At 40.8% G+C, this 22,585-nt stretch overlaps 2 protein-coding genes and 1 long non-coding RNA gene across 6 annotated transcripts in view; 2 read left to right on the top strand and 1 right to left on the bottom strand.

Annotated features, from left to right (window-relative positions):
- The window catches only part of LOC136447852 (putative ferric-chelate reductase 1), a 33,503-nt gene extending 20,118 nt beyond the window's left edge, over positions 1–13,385 (top strand). The window contains exons 3-9 of the mRNA XM_066446961.1: positions 7,712–7,819; positions 8,610–8,739; positions 9,249–9,316; positions 10,621–10,817; positions 11,148–11,243; positions 11,795–11,948; positions 12,441–13,385. Coding sequence (XP_066303058.1) covers positions 7,712–7,819; positions 8,610–8,739; positions 9,249–9,316; positions 10,621–10,817; positions 11,148–11,243; positions 11,795–11,948; positions 12,441–12,604 — 917 coding nt within the window. The 3' untranslated portion in view covers positions 12,605–13,385. The remainder of the gene's footprint in view (positions 1–7,711; positions 7,820–8,609; positions 8,740–9,248; positions 9,317–10,620; positions 10,818–11,147; positions 11,244–11,794; positions 11,949–12,440) is intronic.
- On the bottom strand, positions 11,736–15,001 carry LOC136447853 (uncharacterized). Its single transcript, XR_010757781.1, has 3 exons — positions 14,880–15,001; positions 12,105–12,286; positions 11,736–11,984 (listed from the first exon to the last, which is right to left on the bottom strand). It is a non-coding gene; the product is annotated as an uncharacterized lncRNA (long non-coding RNA).
- Positions 15,002–15,776: 775 nt separating this feature from the next.
- Positions 15,777–22,534, top strand: LOC136446868 (putative ferric-chelate reductase 1). Of its 4 annotated transcripts, none has more exons than XR_010757658.1 (8): positions 15,777–16,150; positions 17,607–17,841; positions 18,259–18,332; positions 18,555–18,656; positions 18,957–19,352; positions 19,845–19,889; positions 20,097–20,207; positions 20,899–22,534. XR_010757658.1 is itself a non-coding variant. In XM_066445508.1 (7 exons), exons 1-7 carry the CDS (start codon positions 15,898–15,900, stop codon positions 20,985–20,987), a joined length of 1,188 nt encoding a protein of 395 aa, XP_066301605.1. In that variant the 5' UTR covers positions 15,777–15,897; the 3' UTR covers positions 20,988–22,534. The 4 variants fall into 4 exon arrangements, 2 of the variants coding, with proteins under 2 accessions (XP_066301605.1, XP_066301603.1); XR_010757659.1 differs by having other exon boundaries at positions 20,097–20,231; XM_066445508.1 differs by lacking the exon at positions 20,097–20,207 and having other exon boundaries at positions 18,561–18,656.
- The last annotated feature ends 51 nt before the right edge of the window (positions 22,535–22,585 follow it).

Here is a 22,585-nt window from a genome sequence, read left to right as displayed (position 1 = left end):
TACGTGCTTAGTTCAGCACTCGGTGGGATGTAGGTATAAAGCTGGAATGATCCTCGGAACTCCAAATCGTGTATAGCTCAGTCAATCACTGCACATCATTGTCTCCAACTGATTTCTCTTGAGGTTCAGTAAAAGTTCCCAGTGGTTAAACCTACGTCTCTCCTGAATATACTTCGCCTAACTAAAACATCTGTGTCACCTCCGGCGATTACCTCGTGGTCTCAACGTGGGCCTTATAATTCTATTTTCTGCATAAATCATGTTAATGTGGAGGGATTGTTCACACCATACCATGTCAAAATATTCCTCTTATATTGACGAAGCAATATATGTACAATGATCACCGAGAAAATGTAAAAAGAGGATATATAACAAAACATAACGGGGTCAGTTTGGCAATTTTATATGCAAAAATATGTTGAGGTGCCTGCATGAGAGTTGAAATATAAAGGTATTTTAATGGTCGCATATGTTTTTGTGGCCTGAAGACAAGAACATGTAGTAGTTGGACGAAGTATATTTAAACTAAGTTTCTCCCAACATTTTATCGTGCAGAAACAGAGCCATTTGACAAATGGTGTGTGCAGCGTTTATCCGTCCATTTGTGCTTTAACACTAAGATCTATCGGGCAATGCTCCCATGTTGTCCATTTGTTGCCAACTGCTTGGGTGAGCGGAAACATCTTTGTGACTGATAAAGGTTTTAACAAGTTGATCCTCGGGCGGCCGCTGTGGCCATTACTCCTGAGATGCATACATCACATATTTATCGCTACCAGAGATGAAATGTGCAGAGGATTTTGCTGAGGTAGTGACAGCAGTCCTTTGGTAGGCATGCTTCGGTAGTTCCCGACGACAAGAGGACATTATTTGTGGTTGTCCTTCACCTCTTGAAGGTGCCGCCTCAGGTGATTGAGAGATGCAGGGCCGTATGCAGCCTGCGAAACGTTAAGATCATTCCTGATAGCAAACCTTATATACATCATTGTAACATCCGTGAAAATGGAGGTACTGTTTTGAGTGTGTCTGTATGTTTGTCTGCTTGCGTGTCCGTTTATGTTTCCGCATATCATTCAAATGTAGCTCCCACAATTTAAGTTGAGTCAAAATTAATAAAACCTGTTACACGACATGATGCCAACTTTTACTGCTAAAAATCAAATGATCTTCAAAACAGAACATTTGAAGGTGAAACAGATGTGATGAGCCGAAGGGGGTCAAATGATGGATAGGAGAGTTGTGCAAAACCTCTTGGTATGATTCTTTATCGTTTTTATGAGGAATTTCTTAGGTTCACTTTGGCACCAACCCAAATATCTACTTTACATTGACGTTCTCCGAAGTGTCCTCGGAGATTGTGGACCAGGATATGCCCCTCAGCGATGATCATAACATATCACACGTACCGTGATATAGAAAGGTGCACACTCAATCATTACGAGCGAGCTCAGTGCAATACAGGACATCCATACACACCGTTGTCACATGCGTGGCTTCATCAGTCAGTAGATCGGTTTATGTACTCTAAAGCCTCTGAATCCATTTTGGCACCAGACTCCTTTTGTACGGACGAATGTATAGGGTGTTGGCAGCAAATGGCTGGCATTAGCGTTGTCCATTCTGTCGAATAAATGAGATTGAAAATAAACGTCACTTTATCTTGGATTGTTCACGATATGATTCTAAGCGGTCACAAATCTTCAATTTTCTTTCCGCTTCCTCAGAAGAATTTAATCCATTCACTCCTATAACTGAATTCAAATACATTATAGCATGATACAATTCTTACTGTGTGCAGATAGATAAATACATCAAAGACTGTTAAGAGCTTAGAATAAGTTGTTTGAACGACACGTTAAACTCAATACGTAAGTTAATTCATTTGTATCCACTTGATTGTTTGGATGTTAGTTGTAGAAGACCATATGCAAGTTGCTGTACTATTGTTGCGTCGATAAATTTTTTCATTTCATGTTTCATGATAAAGCGATTCATCCCTGTACGGCTGTCTGCAATGCTAATCGTTAAGCACTGTCATCTGTTTGTAGCACTATCTGAGAGGCGGTTCTTTGATAAGGATATAAACTACAGTAGGTAAAGTATCCTATAGGTAAAGTATCCTATCAATTGCACTGTGCCGATGGGTGTATCGCTCTTGAGTTCTTGTTATAAAGCAAATAGATGTCTCCTATGAACTCTTCATTCATAAAACATGTTCATTGACCTTAACTAGAGAATAATGTATGGTTATCGATGACGATGAAAATTTAGATTGCCCTACGTTGATGAAGGTTAGTCATCCAGGTAACGCGGGAAAACAGTTACTGAAGCAACTGGATACGATTTGGAAACGGTCAAACGTTTCAGATAATATCCACTACTTTTCGTCAGTGACTGGATGAGATTTGTAGATCACCAGGTCTTAAACAAAAAAGCTATGAATTGATTAATTGATTGATTGATTGATTGATTAATTGAAAATGTTTAAAACTTAGTGATCAATAAATATCGTCCAGTTCCTGACGAAAGGCAGTGGACGCTAACGTCTGACCATTTACAAACTCTATCCAGTTGCTTGAGTAACTGTTGTCCCGGGTATCTAGATTTGTTAACATGTTGGGTGCCGAAACATATATCCTATCACTACCACGCAGCTCGGCTTTCCTCAAAGCCCACCAACACATCTCTTGCAAATACGAACACTTTGTTTGAGGAGTTTCATCGGTAGTTAGATCCCATACGCCGTAAGTAAAGATTTTATCTTACATCCCCAAATCGATCAACGCCGTTTGTGAGACTCCTTGCAGTGCAATATCGTCACTCAAGTTCATCTCAGTGTGGAAGTTTTGTATATTTTGCCCGCGGCTGTAGTGTCGCTTTTGTTACCTCCGTGAAAACGGGGATGTTTTAGTCAGTTGGTGTGTTTGTTTGTTTGTTTGTTTGTTTGTTTGTTTGTTTGTTGGTGTGCCTTGGTGTATGTCCGCAGTCGGGCGAAAATGGTGTAACAGGATACTTGGAGACCTGATTTTTGACCCTGCTCCATTGTTGTAGACATGCATGTAGGAAGTGATGACTCATAACTACACCCTCACACGTTTGGGCGTTAGGAACACCCATTTATAGCTTGCTTGCTTCGTATGGCGTTGTATTTAAGACGCGGTGCGTTAAGGCTGTTTTCATGTATGGTGAGAAATTGCATTGCCTTCCGCTACGCTAAGTTCTGGCCTTATTGATGGCGATCATGAGATTACATCGCCCTTCCCGGTATATCTGATTGCACTCCGTTATCTGTACTGCTTATCAGAACCCCAGCTGTATCGACTTGCTGTCGCAGATCCAAACACCTTTTAAGTTGATGCATTGTAGTTGCCGTCAGACATAGACATGATCAATACCCCACGCTGCGTCTGACCATAAGTTCATTGTACCGAATGTATGCCTGCATCAGACCAAAACTCTTCCCTTTGTTCAAAACACAATGCAGTCTAGGCGACACCACAAAATACAATACCTATGAATCCAGTGAAGTAATTATCTGTTACTGGCACAAAGAACATATATTTGAGACTTGCAAATTGGCTATTAAGACGATAGAGGATTTGAGATGAAATGATGGTATTCTAAAGCATTAACTACGATTCTTGGTTGCAAATGTGCAGATCTTGGCACCAAATCCGTGGGTGTTTTTGGCAAACTTTAGACCGATTAGTCGGGAAGCCCGGTGGGCGTCACTCCACCGTCAATTTAGGGATGTCGTGCAAAGTGCATTTCCCAAGAGCACAACGTTGTAACGTCGGGGATCGAACCCGGGATCTTCTGATATTCTGATATTCTAAAAACACCCAGTTATCCTCGCTGTACCAAGCACTCGCAGAACATCTCTATGTAACCAATTCTTTGCGATGAGTTAAGTTGCCACAATTCTGTTTTTCTGTAACTTTTCATCGTGCTTTTTCCTGTCTTTGTAGGCGAAATGCAACAGGTTTATCATTCGTCGCTTAGATGTCTGTATTCTTGGTAGAAAAAAAAAGAAGGTATACTCTCATAGCCTTTTTGAGGCCGTTGAGGCAGTGGGTTGTGATTTTACCTCTCCAAACAAAGCCATGTGCATTTGGATGGAGTGAAGAAAAGTCGTGTTAAGTGCCTTTCCCAAGGTCACAACATCGGTGGCATGTCAGGGGACTCGAACCCAGCACCTCTGGGTTTTGGCCAACACGACGCCACGACTTTTTTGTCTTCCTTAGATCATGCAATTAACCTCTGACAGTAAAGCACTCACATGCTATCCTTTAAGTCCCAAAGGCCTTAAAGCTTCGAGCACATTTGATCTCTAGACTTTAAAAGATGAAAAGGTTTACAAGCAAACCCCTGTGTAATGCAGTACAGGAGAAACCCATTACATTTTACATGCAAAGTGATTTATAAGCTACTTTCCAGTCGGTTGTTTTATCATTGGCTCCGTTCAGGCCGGGAGCTAGGTAACGGTGTCGTAAAATATGCAGTCTGAAGGTCTGTGCAACATTTTATGTGCAACCGGAAAAGTCATGGCTGAATTTCTCATATATCTTTCCGTAAAAACTCAGAAGGATGAAAAAAGTATTTTTAACAACTTTAACTCATTTCTCATCTGTATGTACTATGTGGTGTAGAATATATAGACGAGTTGCATTGGTAAGCCAGTGGACCCGATCAAGGGGTCACGGGTTCAATTCCTGGAGCTGTTGGCTAGACGAAGCATCCTTTGGAAAGGCACTTAACACGACTTTCCTCGCTCCGCTCAGATGTACAAAATGGGTATCTGACTTCGGTTGGGGAGGTAAAAGGTGAAAAAAGGAGTAGGGTTGGCTTCGACATCCAAAACTGTTCACACTGACACTAGTGCCTCAAAAAGGCTACCTTAACCATTACTTTTTACCTCTTTTATTTGAGTTTTGATAAATAGCATTAAGATATTTTCTTCCATGGCAGGCTCCTACTGTTGAGGAATCTATCTGTTGAAATAACCATAATGATGCATTAGTTCATGTAGCTTTGACAATGATAAACTGTTGAAAAGTAGATAGCTACGTAACTGACCCCTAATCATGTCGAGACATTTCATATATAGAGCTCAAAAAACATAAGAGATAACTGCTAGAGATGACTACTCTGGATTGTTTGCACTAATCATTTTTTCTATTATATGGAATGAAGTACTATAAAGATTCTTTTTAAATCCATACGTTAACAGCTAGAAGGGCATCACTATTGAACTAAACTGCAACATGGCAAATATAGCAACACATGCGTCGTAAACAGGCCACAGCGCATTTTACCACGACTGATGACCATATCCCTCCGCAATGATAAACTGCTTAGTCATCTGCACAGATGGTTTGTTTCCCTAATGGTCCTTGGAGAATGTATTTGTTTGCACCCTAAGAGGAGCCATCTGCACACTGTTCTGGTACATTACATTCTACATTAGCGAAGCACTATTTTACGACTCAGTGCATCGTATGTCAAGGACCCAGATTGCGAACATACGGCGTCAAGAATGAAATTCGAAAGAAGTGCATTAGCTTTCTATCAAGAAAGTTGGTCTGAATTGATACATTATGCAGTCATGTAACTGATGTATATTACTGAACATGGTATACCAAGAAAAGAAAGTCTTATTAGAAATCTGTGCTCGGATTTTGAAATACATTTTGTGCAAGGAGTAGGTTTACGACAAAATCAAAGCATTTTTCGATAGGAAATTTGCATCCATTTTTCCATATTTTGTTGCACTTTACGCCATATATTGCTAATTTTGCAGCCTCTTTGTACGATTTGCAGTATGGTTGCTAACCCTTTCTTCTTTGAAACGGAAGAAAATTGATGCGCAGGCGGATGCCATCCATATAATCAAGTCATCCTGGTCTAATGTACTATTGATGAAGTATGTCTGTTGATACAAAGTAGAATAGATAACGTCGAGACAGAGTTGATACCTAAGTATGCCTATTTGTCAAACCCATTACTCCTGTACTGTTGATGTACATTTACTGGGCTCCATTAGCAGTAACTTGCTCGTAACGTGTACGCTGTTGTTGTAGACATAGGCGGCAATCTACGCGATGCTTGGATGGTCTTCTGTTGGTTGACACTAGATATGTCAACTACAACAATGTACTACTACTATGTTATAGCAAGTAAACTATAATGTGGCAATTGCAATTTCATATAAAACATACTTGCCCGGCTAGAAAAATAATTTTGTCTGAATATAATTAATGTAGCCTTCGTTTTTATTGGTTTACTAATGTGCCGGATTCTCTGTTTATGTTGTTGTCAGAAGGTTGATATCAAGCACCTAATAGTTGATCCGGTGTCAATACAAACATTTATACAAATATTTGCCCCAACACTGATGGTGAGTTTCCAGTATACCTGTGGTGAGAGAAGTGCCTCATACTCGTGGGGCGTGGTAATTTTCAAGCGCTGTGGAGGCTAGCTAAGCCTAACCCGAACTCGCCCCAAACTCTAATCACTAGCCCTTAACCTAGACCCAATCCTAACTCTTATCCCACGCACGCTCACTACGCAGAGATCTGGCGGAGCAGAAATTTGTCACCACACCAGAATAGTCGATTTCCTGGAATTGTGTTGCAAAGATAAGTCAAGAACAAGACAAGCTACTCTGTTTGGTAAGATTGCTAACAGTAGGGGGAACATTACTGATAACCCCAATTCGCTAATGGATGACGTGGCTGTCAGAGACATAATACCTCCGTTCCATCATTTCAAACATTATGACGTTCTTAATAAGATATAATCGTGATCTTTTCACTACGTTTGCCCTTAGCTATTAGATTCTTCGTGATTTGATATGTGCGACATAGCATTTATCTAATCTCCAAGCAGATTTTGAGATGAATAGTTGACAGAAACGTGAAACATATGGAAACTAACAATTCCGGTGTCAGCTACAAAATAAAGTTTCAAGAAATCACTTGTCATGAATGTAACACTAATGGAACTGAACGTTGTCTAAAAAACGATTCTTATAACATATTCAAATTGAATCCCAGGGACATAAAGTTCCGTTGGATAACCCCATAACAAATACAACCGTGGTGTCAAAAGGCTACTTCAGCAAGGAGAAGGTTATTATTCTGTATACCGAACATGATTACTTTGTGAGAGAGTGAAGGAGGCCATCTACATCAGGGCGCACCGACCTTCTTTTAACCGGGACGGGGAGCGATATTGACTTCCAGCAACCTTCGACGTCACACATACTGTCCCCTGACGTCACCCAGATCTCGCGGGCAGCTGCGAGACTTCCCAACATCGCGGATAACGGCCATAACAAATGGATTCAAACAAATGTTTGCGTCTTTTCCGTCGCAAACTTCGTGATTTATGGAAGTTTGTGGATAGTAAAGAACAAAACAGAGGATGTACAAATGTACATAAGTGCTATTTGTTTTTACAAGTCCGGAACCGGTTCTCAGCGTTTCGGACCTAAACGCTTTACAAGTCCAGAACCGGTTCGGCCGAACCGGTCCGCACCACTACACATACATATAGTCACGTGTCCAGAGAGATTTGGTCAGATAGCCGAAGAGGACTGAGTGATTTGGTCGAAAATTTCTGTGAGTGATATCTCTTTGAGATGGGAACAGTTCAAAAAATAAATTCTCCAATATGAAACTAAACTTGTTTTCCTTTCCTTTATCTACAGTGTCGCTGAACGGCAGACCAGGTGTTCAAGTCCAGCGGTTTGCGGTGCAGGCCAGAGAGGTCAACAGTTTCTATTCCGTGGGAACATTTGTCAATCAGCCAACCGCCGGTAAGAAATGTTTCTGTTGATCGAATTCGTAAACATGAATGAATGACATACGTATACTAACTCGACTAACGCGATACAGCCATACGCTACCATCTTGTCAAGAATCTGAAAGACCTGCATCAAATGGAAGTCATTTTTTTTCATTCATAATGATTATAAACCAACAAACAAAGACAAAAAGCTGTTCTGTCACAAACATTTGCAGCCGTAAACACTCTAAATGGACGAGATGATATAAGGAACCACAAAAAAGAAGTGGGCGCAATTGACAAATGTTTTTTTAATCATTTGAATGGCCATGACAATCGTAGAGTGGAATCGTTGCCACCAAGTATGGTAGGGGAATTCTCACTAAATAGCTTTAAACAACGCTTACAGTCAGATGTGCAAGAATAATGTATGACAGTTAGTCATTGACAGTGTAATATTACCAGCTGCTGTCGCGCTAGCCTCATTTAAGGCTTTCTGGGCAGCGCCGGCGTTACGTTGATCATGAGGGGTGGGGCTGATTTGCGATTTCTCCAGCAAAAAAACCTGGCTCCGATGTGTGAACACCGTGAATCAGCGCTCTCCGAAAAACAACCAACGACGCCGTCCAAAAAAATGTAAAGGAGGCTATAGCTACTGGCGCGCTGCGTGGCCTCGAAGATTATGTGTTACGCCGAAGGGCGGCTATACCGGCTATACAGCTGCAGTTAGAGATACGCTGAGGTAGCCACTTGTGTAGGTTTGACTATTGAACTTTCAACAATTTTTAAAGCCCGTTTTCTATTCTATTCCATGAATCCAGCCCAAACTATAGGATGCAGTCACCAGAATGACACAATCGTCGGTATCCCTGGTAACGCCACTGCGACAACCAACCTGACCCTGACATGGGCAGCTCCGAACGACACAGATATCGGTGACGTAGAGTTTATGTGAGTGGACAAAATGCAACGTATTACCATCACGATGTTTAAAGTGCATGTAATGCATAATACTGCCACAAAGTGTTCATCGGAATATTCATACTTGTGTCAATTCTCATCGTTTCATTTGCTATCTTTTGATATTTACTAGACCCACGTAACGTGACGTTAAAACATGTGTATTAACAAAAATAAGGAGGTTCATGGTTCCAACTGCGCATGCGCAGAGAATTTCACTGTGTTGAATATGTCAAATTGTCCCCTAAGCTCTAAACAGTTCTCGTTCAGACCATGCTTAATACGTGCCCAGACGTGTTTTGTTTATGTCTCAAGGGCCTTTACCTTTGAAATATTAATCACAACGCGCATGCGCATTTGAAACGATGAACCACATTATTGTTAATTTCGACCCATGGTGGTTATGTTTGTCTTACAGTCAGTTCTCAGTACGCTTGAGATCACTCTATCCCACAGGCACGGACGACAAGTTTTTAAATGTTTCTTGTGTTTCTTTTTAGAGCTAACGTCAGACAAGTGGGAGAGAAGAACTGGGCTAGTCTGAAGTCAAGACAAGTCAGACAATTAGGTACAACAGTTTCTCATTTTTATGAAAAACGTCTCCTGTGGCAAGGTCACATTTGTCGTAGGCTGTTGTTCAATTTCTATTACCGTAGAATTTCTAAGCCGGCTTTGACAGAACGAACCACCGATACGGATCTCAGACAGCCTTTTATGTTACAAGACGGCTGAATTTCGTACGACATACGCACGAGTATTAACAAAATACCTTCAGTTTGCGGTCGTACGATGATCGTATGACGTACGTAACCGAGTCCTTAGAGGGAAAAGGGGGGGAAACATTTGAAGCATGCTATATTGTTGGAGGCCGAAACCTGTCACGAAAATCCTAAGATACTTTAAGTGCATCAATCAATCGGAAACGATCAGTGCACGACACTTGGGCTTCTTTAAAGGGTCGTAGAAAGTTTGTACGTATTTCATTATTAGGATTCGACAGGGGCCTTCGGAAATCCCCTCTGCGTAACTAACATCTTACTAAACATGCGGTCGCCTTTGAGCAATCTGCCCCCCTCCCTCTCTTTCTGATCCCATGTTGATAGTTCAACTTCCAAGCCTTCCGAGGGGAGTTTGTCTTCACACCTTCTTAAAGCAAACCTGACATTTGGAAATCCTGAGAAAGCGGCGACTCTGTAAATCTTCCTTACGCGGAAAGGCAGGGCGACAGCAGGAAGTCGCAATATGGATGGTGGTGTGAGCCGCATATCCGGCTCAGCTTTGAACTGACTTTAGTGAATAAACGTTGCCTGTTCTGCTACAACGTATGTCATTATCAAAGAATTTTGGCGACAACTCAGGAGTGGTGTCTTTCATAAAACTACCCTTTATTCGTGTTGTACATGGCTAAAGAAGCTATTGTAGTTAAACTTATTTGACGACACCAAAACATATGTAATTGTCATGAGTTTTGGCGACACCTCAAGGGTGAAATCTTTGATACAACTTCTTTCTTTTCATACCGTAAAAGAGTAGATGAATTCAGTAATATTTGATGACACCAGAACATGTGGCAGTAAAACTAGGTATTTCTACCCAGAGAATGATTTAATCAGGTTGATGAATGAATTGATAGAATTACAAAGTTCTTTATTCACAACTAAACATTTACAAGAGCAGATGTTTTGGTGTTGACCGTCTGTCACCTTCCTCTGAGGTCAATAATGACTGGTTCTACTTCGCACTGCAGCTAGAGGTCGCTGCTGCAGAATTTCATATGCGGTCCCAAATACTAGGTATTTCACATTGTCATCGATATTCTAAATCAACAATAGGAGTTCCTAATGTTTGTTTCTTTGCTGCTTTTTCCCCTAGCACCAGATTTCTCGCCAATCAACATGACTGAGTGTGGGACGGTGAAAGGATGCTTTCGGTACGGCAAGAAAGACTGCACCGCGGAGACCTGTACCTACGCCATGTCGTACCGGATAGAGGGGGATAATGCCATTTTTGAGCTGGCGGCAGACACAGACGGATGGGTGGCGGTCGGCTTTTCTTCCGATAGAATGATGGTAATATCTTCATCATTCTTTCCAAATGATTTTAGTGCAAACGTTTCATATCATACGCACGGATTCAGTGAAAATCAACATTGATAGAGTACCAACAAATAGACCTGCATAATCATAGTGATTCAAATGTGTATAAACGGCAAGGAACATGAACATTCGTCATAATGTTGCCTTCGGTATGCCCTGTCCCTGAATGACACACCCATAAGCTTACAGGACTGGTGTCCCTGTCTCTAGTGCTGAATAACACTCCAATAACACTTGCCCCTATTCCCGGTGCTTACGCACTAACAGTTGATAACGATGAACGATATATTTGTTATCTTACAGAACGGCGATGACGTCCTGGCGTGTGTTAATGCCAGGAAGGGCAGACGAGTCGTGTACCGCCATTACTATAACAACCACCACCGCCCAGCACTGCAGGTATGGGAAAGTGTACTGTTTTTAATGCCAATACCACAGTGAGTCATGCCTCAATTCAGCTCGTCCGTGGCTGCCTATTGTATGGTAATTGAATGTGAGCTTCTTGTGATTTTGCCAAATAAACAATTCATTCGTTCATTATGTAAGACCAAAAGACGTTGTACAGTACTGCATTTATTGTACCTATAGGTTTGTATTCAAGTTGTACGTTCGTCTGTAGTTTTGTGGGTCAGCCGTTACTAGCAAAAGCTGCCTTGGCTGACCCAGTGTAATAATCTGTTTCCTATATGAGGATGCTATATCAAAATGTATGCTAGCCCTTATTGTATTGTATCATTGACTAGGATGTTAAGTTTTAAGTTTTTTTTTCTATACCTCTACTTTGTATTATGTTAACGAATTCTTGCCATACTTTGTACCATGTACAATTGTCGTGCAATAAAGTTCTTCTTCTTCTATCTAATAAATTCAGCTAAATAACACCCCAACAAATGCAAATCAGCTTGACATTTATCAGATACAGTTTTTCACCCTGTTTGTGTGAATTTCAGGACAACAATCCTATCATTGGTAACGGCGCGATGGTGAAAGACGGCCGGATCTACTGCCGGTTCACCCGTCCCAGGAAGGTGGACAACGACAACTACAGCGTGGACCTGGACGCCACCTGGTTCTTCCTGTACGCCTGGGGACCGGCCAGCGAAGGTACGATCAAGTCATCTATCCAGCCACAGTTTCAAACTAATAAAAAGAAAAGAGGTTATGAAGAATCATATATTCATTCATACTTTTCCACACTAAAAAACAAGAGAGGTTATGAAGAATTAAATTGTTCTCCATCCAACTCAAGAATGGACTCACTGGAATTTTTGACTGTTACGCTTAGTCTTCCCCAGCTCTCTGACCTCTGACCTCTGGACACGTGAGGCTTTTTACACGTACACGTGTGACGTTAGCAATAGGTCAAAGGTTGTCGGAAGTCTATATCGCAAAGCGACCGTACAGTGACCGACATTGGATTTGGGTGACCATTCATTTCATAACTGTAATATAACGATATAAAAAGTACTATTTAGAAGACAACAAAGTGCACAAAATATCCGTTCCTTATGGATGAATTCGATAAGCGATCTGTCAATTTTTTACAAACGATTCCTTGTTCATTTCTTTTACTAAGTATACCCATTTCTCTCACAGGTAACATGATGAGACATACGTTGGAGTCGCCGCCAACCTCCTACAGAAAAGTCGTCATCACATTAAAAGTGGACGACCAGCGCGACTCTTCAGACCCGACTACAACCGTCAACATGCTACTGTTATGTTCAACGGTTCTTCTGAGCCAGTTTCTACAACAGTGAATTCAACAAGCAAAATACTACCCGAAGCAGGTCGTAACGGTGCGGTCACAGTCGTCGTAGGTCGTCGTACAATTTGATTTTGTTGTCGGGGGCTGACGCAGAACCAACCGCCGACCAGGATCTATGACAGCCTTTTCCGAAACAAGACGGCTAAATTTTATACGACACATGCACGACCATTTCAAGAATGCTGTCGATCGTACGACGATCGCACGATGAATGTGACCACCGTACGCCAAAAGTGGAAATGTTTGGAGACAGTTGTGCACTTTGAGGGAGTTTGAGTGTTTATCTACAAGATTTGAGACAGGTAGAACATGGTAAAGGCAAATTGCCGTGACATTACAGTCGTAGCAATGACGACTGCTAGAAATTCATTTCGGGGATTTTTCTAGTCGGGCGAACTTGTATAGTAGTCCACTCTGTTCTGCTGCTGCAGTGGTCAGAACATGTATGTTAATGCAGATTACCAGAAAGATAATAAAACAGTTTACATCATAATGAAGAAAAACAAATCTCTCCGAAAACTACGTCTCGAAGTGCATTAGCTATGGACAGAAAATATCGTAAGTGATCAACTGCAACATCAATTAGACTATCAAATTTTACTAAACAGAAAAGAAATTCAAAAGGACAAATAGCTCTGCGAGCCAAGAGCATATGATAAATAGCTGAAATGTTAGCTATATAGCAATATGAAATGAATGTCGACAGAGTACATGAATGTATAATTATCATAACAGTTGTTGTTCATTCATATTTGCAACTATTTTCCCAGTGCCTAAGCTAATAAGCCTTTTCAAATGACCTAGTTCATTTGTTCGTTTGTTTGGTCAGGCCCTTGTATACGTAGTGCCTAGTGGCACATAGGGCAGCAAGTTTCCTTGCTGTTTTAGCAGTTATAGCAGGGGGTATATTTTCACTGGGAGGGGTTGTTAGCTCTTCCCCTCAAGCTCGAGGCACCTCCTCGAACATGGGACCCCAATTTTCCGTCCCTTCTGAAAGACTGGTGCAGCCTCAACTGAGATGTCCTGACTCTCAGTTGAATTAAATTGAGTCTCCCGGTTAGCAACTAGTTGAAACTAGAAGCTACTGTAAACTGAGGCTACTTCCAGTTGATCTGATAGGGACATTCCTCAAAATCACTGTAGTCGAACAGAAAAAGGCATTTTTGTACGTGTGATGAATGGACAATAAAGAGCGTAAATAATTAGTTTGTATAATGCTGTAGACTCCATTGAGGGCAAAGTATGCCAATCAAATCATATAGTTTTGAATGGCAACAATACTGTTTATACACAATATATTGGTGATTTGGTAGTGTCATCGTGAGCTTTTGTATTGTATAGTGTGAAACGTATGTAACCGTACTTGAATGTTTCAGATGCATACAAAGCAAAGCAATTTTTTAAATTCGAACTGCAATTATATTCAACTTCCAAAAACATGAGTATTGTCATTTCAGAAATAAGATGTGATGTATACAAAAATAATATCTAATTCAACGAACATGTAAGCGATTAAGACGCAAATATAGTGCTTTTAAATATCTTGATATTGTTGGGAACGATATTTGTAAAGATCAACTTAAAGCAATTACATGCATATGAAGGTACTTTGGAGCTTGCGTACTGTGTGGACTTTTTTTTACCTTATCATTATATATAGTATTTGCTGACGCACCAATACAGGCTTTTCCTTTGACGTCATCTACACCATGTTGGATTACAGTTATAAGCTAGTTCACGCATGTGCGGTGTCAAAGGTGAAGGCCCCCGGCTTGTAAACAGTGCTCGTCTCGACATTGTCTCGATTTGCATAAAAACGCCCCGACGGGTTTAGTTTACGTCTCGGGGGCCTTCACCTTTGGCACTGCACATGCGTAGTAGCAACCGTGAACTGGCTTATAACGAGTTTCTAACGATATCAAAACTGGAAGTTCCACTGCTGTACCGTATTAAAAAAGCCGACAGGGGCCAAAAATCTAATCATTTCTTCCGTTTTATACCAAGGACATTATATGTGTTTATACCAACCCCTACCGATACTCCAAACATCATAAAGATTCATCCACGACGTCTGGAGTTATGCTGTTCACTAAGACACCCAACCGGAAACATAGCCTTCTTGACGAAAGTAATTCCTATGACGGTAAATGGGGGTGGGGGGCAAACTCAATCGAGCTGAACTCTTGATAAAAGCAAGCAACTGAGACCCACGCGAAAGTAATAATGTAATCCTAGGTAAAAGTAGAGATACAAAACGCTAGCCATACCACAACTTTAACGAAATAGCTGACAAGGTTGTTGACCCCACGCCATCCAGTCGAAGACGAAGAAAGAGCCGCCATCTCTCCACAGAAGATCACAGAAGCTTCCCCCGCGATGTTCACAGCTGCGCTGGCGGGAAATTCCACGGACGATCAACTCGTTCTCTTCCATATCCATCCGCAGTGACATTTTAAACCCGTCAAAGTTGAAATGGCATGGAAACATAACACTTCGATTCAACTCAAGTTTCGCAACGTCATGATCATCCAAAGCAGTTTTTCATAGTTTACAATAGTACCAATTGTTAGTACTACTTTCTTTGGCAAGTGAATACAGTCCCCGAGGACAGTAATAAAATAGCTTACGTGAGGTGGGCCGTATCAATTTATATCTGGGGTTGACAGCAATGATCCTTTTTATCTAGTTCAGGGTTCGCAGTTTGTAGAGAGTAAGGATACGGACATTTCAACAGCCTTGTATAACGTTAAATCAATATATAAATCAAAGATATCTTTAAAACTCTTTTAGTCAAAGCCAATATTACCAAATGAACAGCCCACTCGTGTCTAGGACATTTCCTTTACCTGTTCTGGAAATGGGTGTGGTCGTTTAGACAAGGTGGCAAACTTCAGGTGCAGTCAGGTGTGGTAGTCGCTGGAGGGCGTGGTTACACAAATGTTGAAACGTTCCAGAATCATACACTTCGTGTAATGGGGAGGTAACTAAAGTTTTTAGTTTTAACAGATTTTGAAAAGCAATTAAAGTAATATACATATTAGGAATTTTGAATTAATAAACTAAGAAAATTATTTAGTTTATTGTCTTAATGCTGTGAAATATAAAACAAACGAGTTTTTATCTTTAAAAGTTTCCTCCCTTTTTACCAGTCGAATGATCTGGTTGGTCACCTGACGTTATGTAAAGTTACATAGTTTGTTTTGGCCGGGATATTCCTCGGAAATGGTGCGGATATGGACGTTTCCTCGCCGTTTCAGTCGCTATTTTTATACCCAGTGACATGACATGAGTCTAGCGAGTGTCCAGACCCTACGAGAACGTAGTCATTCCTTCCGCAAGTGCTTTAGCATGTGGTATGTTCCGTGGTTAGTGTTGTTGTTATGGGGGGTGGGGGGCGGTGAGGGGTACGGGAATGGGGCTCCGTTGGACGCCTGTATATCGCTGATGCCGGGACATTACGGCACCACCGCACAGACCAGTCCGAACCCCTACAGCCTCGTAGCGCCGACACAGTATGTACCTGGGCAAGGTGTAACAGGTGAGTCATGAAAAATCAGAACTATTCAAATATATCGCAGTCCTAAATACTTGATATGACAACGTGAACGCAGTGACACAAGTATTTTAGGGCCTAAGTCCGCCTATCGTTTTTATGTATCCACCCAAAATATTAACTGTTCGCTTTAACATGGCGATATGTCACAAAATGTTATCCTAGAAATGCATAGTAACGTTACTTATATAGTTTTTTGCGAAGACTACATTCAGATAATACTTTCATTTTCAGGTGTCAAAGAAAAACTATTTATCTTCAAAAGTAAGCTGTAATATCATACTAAAGAAATGTTTTTTTTATCTACTAGTATTTGATACTCTGAGTAGTGTACATAGAAAAGTTTTTTTAATGAAATTATTGGTGTAAGAAATATGGTGCTGATTCAGAGCTATTTCCCCCATACCATTCCTCAGTGGAATGCTGCCTGGCACGGTTGTGATGGCTCCCACCGTTGAGTCTTACGGTACCAGGCTGGGGGCCTGCCTGCCTCAGCCAGGGACCTCAACTCCCCCCTACGGGGCTATATAGGGCGTATTCAGTCACGTGACCCTCCCCCTAGCAACGAGCACTGGCGGCCATGTTGGTGCTCACTTGATAGTGGAGCCCTATGGAACTCTCCGTATAAATGGCAGATGTTTTCTACGCCATTCACAATTTCCCTTCGAAACGTTTTGTCTCACAATCATGGTGTTTTGCCTCGTGGTCAGATGTTGGATTGGGACTGATAAAGCACACACTGATCGGGTAACAGTAAGATTGGTTTGGCGTTTCTCATGTAGGTGAGGGAACATACGAAGGGACTAACGACTGAAACAAAAGTGGATTTCTGACATACGAACAGCGGATCTAAATAGTTGAAGTTTGAGAATCAACGTGAGTGTATGGAAACCTTTGTTTAAAGTTTGTATCTGGTCGAAAAGCAAATTACAGGCCCGTTGTGTAACACAGTGGCGGCACCGTGTAGTCGTTGCTTGAGATACGTTCGTAAACTGGGGGGGTCTTTCAACGTCAACAAAATTTTTCACGACACTCAAGACACTGTACTACGTGGTTGCAGGCCTTGGAACACTTGTATGCTGTGAACTGATTTTATGCGTACTCTGTAAACAGTTTAGCGGCCATGTTTGTAGGCTGCTGGGGAAAACATTTCCTCGCTCGTCGATAATGGGTCATTTCCAGTAGGTGAAATTGGATTTTTGTAGCGAAAAGGATGTGAGGCTGGAGACTCTTTGCATATAATAAAACAGCGATCAGACGACTTCGCATTCCTTGGAAATTTAGAGACCGTCGGACACCGAAAAAACTTCACTGCAGGGTGAGCACCAACATGTCCGCCCACGGAGGGCAGGGGTGATGACGTCACGTGAATACGCCCTATATGGGGGTAACCCATGATGATGATGATGAGTCTAAAGAATTCCTTTTTTCTTTCCTTCAGTCCAAATTACAGGAGCGGACTTCCAGGGATTCCTTATCCAGGCTCGTAAAGTCGGAACAAGCACTACAATCGGCTTCTTCACCAATCCTCCAAGCACTGTGAGAACCAATGACTGTCCGAACACCGTGGCAAGAGGCGCGAATTCAGCCACGCACAACAGTCAGGCTGTGAAACGGGACCTGAGTCTGACCTGGACACCCCCATCTGAAGCAGGACATGGCACGGTCGAGTTTGTGTGAGTCAATGTGTAGGCTTTGATTTTGTTGTTGACTTTTTGGGGGGAAGCACACATTAAAGAACCCACCACACTTATCAAAAAGAAGTTGAGGTCCATCTCTGTGTAAGCGGATCAAACCTTACAGTCTGGTCTCACGCAGCTTGTACCTACTGTACAAAACTATTGTTATGTGTTTACCTGTCATGCGTAACAAACTAAAAATTGCTGCATACTTATATATAGACCTCCAGACTTAAATTTCAGGGATGCATTTCAATGCTGCAGTGTCCTAGTTTAAGCATTTTGAAAGCTGTATGTATGTTCTAACCATATGAAATTTGTATACAATCATAGAGTTGAGGCTGCTACCATTTGACTATGAGGACATTCCTCTTTTGACCAAAAGTATACATTATAGATCATTGTCATTTCCAGAGCTACAGTTGCAGAACAGAAGACAGTTTACTGGACAGGTCTCAAGTCTACACAGCTAACAGAAACTACTGCAGGTAAGCTTAACACTTAGGGAAAAAAAATTTCAATTTTTAGACATTGAAAATCAGTCTTGGAACCCATCCTTGCTTTTTTTTTGCAACTTTAAACACTATCATATGTATGAATAGTTTCTAAAACAAGACCTTTTTCACAAAGAATATGACATATGAATGTACTACTGTATGATTGTACTATTTGTAAGAATATTGTTTGATATGAAAATTTTTTTGTACCAGCTTCAGCAACCACACAGCAGGCTACAACCCCAGCGAGGACAACCCCCAGACGTACAACCAGACAACAAGATACAACCAAACAACCCACAACAGAACCAGCCAGTAAGGATTGCTGAAAATAAACCTTAAATGCTGTTTCATTAAGAAATACAAGACTCCCATGCATATCAGAATTGCAAAGAAAATGTGAAATCCACTTAAGATTTGTTAGATAAAAAAACAAATTCATACAAGACACTTTTCACCACTTATGATTATTGGTGATTAATGTCTTATATTGTATATTATTGAAACTATTCATTGTGACTTTTGGTGCAGATTTGATCAGAAAATGTTGATACACAAGTAGTTGGAGAAGTTGAAATCGGAAAAAATATTTTTATTGTATCAATTTTTCTTTAGTTGAAAGAGTCCTGTTGGGGACTGTTAGTGGTTGGACGTTCTACAAAGTCCAGGCGTCCGGCCCAATGACCAACACTAACGTGAAGAGTGCCTGCGATAGCGTCGGCTTGAGTCTACCCTGTTACATCAACCGTGACGCGTGCGCCGAGACGCCATATTGGAACAGCGACTGCGTCAGCATCGGAGACGCAAACTCCACTTGCAGGCAAACCCAGAGACTTGTTTCGGAGGCGATTTGCGGTGGGAGTGGCCCTGCTGGCTGTGAAGTGATGGACAACGTCTTTGCGTACATGCCAGGATGGCAACAAGATGGAAGTGCATGCGGGGTGGCAACAGCGACAAACACGTGGTGTACCCGAGGCACGAGCTACTTCAGCTTGTACGCCTTCTGTGCAGGTATGGTGGGGAGGTCACTATGTACGAAAGCCCAGAAAGACAAAAGTTGCAGCCTGTGCGAAGGTCTGTGAGCACACAGCCTGTGCGGAGGTCTGTGAATACCTCTGTGGAGGCTGCAACTTTTGTCATTCTGGGCTTTCGTAGTTATGAAAGTACTGTCGAAGAGAAAAAAATGAAATGTCTGACTGTCTTAAAATATATCCAACTGCTTGAGTAATTGTTATCTTGTAGGATAAAACTATATTAGTTTTGAAAATTGTGGTGGTTTGAATATGTAAAACAGATAGATTGCACAGATATAAGCAAGTGTTTGAAATGCCTTTTGACTGAAACAAAGCCTATCTGTATATATTGATATATATATCATCTAGATAATTTGAGAACATTTTTCTCCTTGCTAAAATGTACACATTTAAGCACTTTTTGTGCTGATACATATAGTATGACTTCAGGAATTTTAACACACATTCTGTATATTTTCTTTTGCTTCAGTTGAGTCACCTGTGGTGTCTACTATGCCAATCCAGACAACAAAAGGTAATGAATGTGGTAACACACAATTTTCTATTATCCAAAATGATATAAATGTACAACATGCAAATTCATGGAAGACGTTTTAATTATGATTGAGTAATTACGTACATAAATGTACATCAGAAGAAAGTTACAAGAAACCATATTTGGATTCAGAACATTCATCTGTAAATGTTACTTTTCCTTTGTTTGTTTCGCATAACACACCAGTTTTGTACAGCAAGTGCAAGCTGTATAAGACCATACAAGCTGTGTAAGACCAGACTGATTGGATTGATCCACTCACACTGGGATGGAACCCTACTCTAATGAGTGTACCAGGTTCTTTTCCATCTTTAGTATTGGGTAGGCCAACAACTCTCTCTTCGCAGCTATGGGTTGAATTGTAAGGAACTTACAATTGGCTGTGCTCTATTCCAAGGGTTTGTAATGGCAGCCTTTCAGCACTCTTGTGACCTCAATATGTCGCTAATTGCCATTGGATTGTAAGGTTATAAACACCGGGATGGACCCCTACTCTTGATAAGTGTGGTGGGTTCTTTAAAGTGCTCAAGGTGTGGCTCTCCTCAAACATGAGACTCCACTTTATGTCCTTTTCCAAGGGCGCAATCGTGACCAGCTTGGGATTTGTGCCCAGGAATAAAGTAATGGTAAGGATAAAGGTCCTATAGCCTTTCTGAGGCCGTAGTGGCCATCGGTTGTTATCCACTGTGTCTAGGGCCTGGTATTGGAAGGCAGAGCCCATTCCTCTCCTTCCACCGCCTTTAACCTCCCCAACCAAAGTCAGGTATTCATTTTTACACCTGGGTGAGGTGATGAAATTCGTGGGACACATGTCTAGCCAGGAACGCCAGAAATCAAACCTGTGGTCTCGCAATCTTCCATCTGCTTACGCCTAGCCCCTTGGCCATTAAACGCCACCATACTACGTTGTTTGCAATTGGGTAAAACCGTAAAACGTTGCAGCGTTCTTCTTTCTTAAATTATCTTTTTTTTTTCTATTATATTTCAGAAGCAGGGAATGTTGGATCAGCTGTGACCATGACCTCTAACCTCCTGATGGTCATACTCCCAGCATGCATCACCAGAATGTTGATGTAATGAATAACAGCTGAGTACTAACAAAAAAGAAGAGTTTGGTTGAATATACTGTTAGTTGTTTTATATTCACAGATTTAAGTTTGATAGGATGGTTAAGGAGACACTTTTAAATTCGCAGTTGAAACGGCCATAGTAAAGCAATGAAATAAGTAATAACCATGCACATGTTTGTGTAATGGTTTTGCAGTAAGATCTCACCGCAAAAACTGTACACATAAAACAGTAAATATTTCACATATTGTATGCAATATGCAGTACTTTGATAAAAATGTTACCGGTATGTTACATTGGTGAGAAACTTAAATGGTGATCTTTTTGTTCTAATGGCAACAATTAAAACGGAAAGGTTCATGTGAACCATTACTATATGGGAACATGTACAACTGTATGTCAAATGTATCAAATACATGTTTTGGTTACTTAAACACAGAAGTTCTTCTCACTGTAAGAGGTGTAAAGTTTTATTCAAATGTCATCACTTGATAAATTGAATGTTTATCAGTTTAGCAGCCAGAGCTTATACCTAAATGTGTAGGTAATACTATAGTTTTATGTAGTTTTGAAAGTATTTGTATAAGGATTCATAAAGTCTATTATTAGAGTTCTAATATATGTAGCTTCACTAGGTTGGTAAGTTATTGACAAGTATAATTCTTTGAACACACCACAGCTGATTTCCTCACTGATGTTCCGACTATTTTCAGGTGCCTTTATCAGGGCTTAACAAACTCCTTGCCGTCTTAAAGACCAGCTGAAATAGAAATGAAACATTTTCTCTTTACATGCAACAATAGTTGTATTTTTACGTTGAAATGCATATTTTCATATGCCCCAAAATGCTAAGAAGATCATAGTCAAAGACATTCTTGTGTGCCTTTACGTATACTACGAAAAAATTAAGATAAATGTCCAAAGCCATAATTTTGCTCAGAGTTTACTTGAACTATTTCTACTATGCAACAGTTGCAAGCATGTCAACCCTAGAATATCTTGCCAGTGTCTTATTATGCGTTATGATAAAAAGAAAACGTTGTTAGGCCTCAGACAATATTGCCAACTAAATGGTTGTTGCCAATATTTTGTGCTTTTTAGTTATACATTCCTCTTTGATGGTTTCATTGAGGTGCAGTTCTACGTGGAGACGATAGGTGGTGTTGGTGAGTTATTGGGAAGTTGGGTTGTCTGTTCATTGTGTGGATATGATGGATTTTCTTTTGCTGGACAATTTTGTATGGATTTATAGAGTTATTATTTTGCATTCACAATCCCTATCTTGCCTTAAAGTGACATTTACCTTGCAATGCCACCATATTGCCTTAAAAAGGATATATGTAATAACGTTACCTCCAAAGAAATATCTGTTCACTATGCACAAAGAGAGATGACATATATTATACATATTATCTTCTGCAGACCTCACGAGCAAAGCATCAATGTATCTTTAGATAGTTATTTAACCAAGAATACCCACCAATATTGTATTGTGTATATTATTCTGTACATAAAAAGTCTTTTTGTTTGGATTTGAATAAAATCATATTGGTATATTTTCAGTCTTAAGAGGTCGTTTGAAACATCACTTTCTACAAAGAAGATGT

The sequence above is a fragment of the Branchiostoma lanceolatum genome, chromosome 13 (genome assembly GCF_035083965.1).
Source record: "Branchiostoma lanceolatum isolate klBraLanc5 chromosome 13, klBraLanc5.hap2, whole genome shotgun sequence".
Classification (NCBI taxonomy): domain Eukaryota; kingdom Metazoa; phylum Chordata; class Leptocardii; order Amphioxiformes; family Branchiostomatidae; genus Branchiostoma; species Branchiostoma lanceolatum.
Note: the sequence above shows the minus strand (reverse complement) of the source record. Positions and strands in the feature narration are given on the sequence as shown.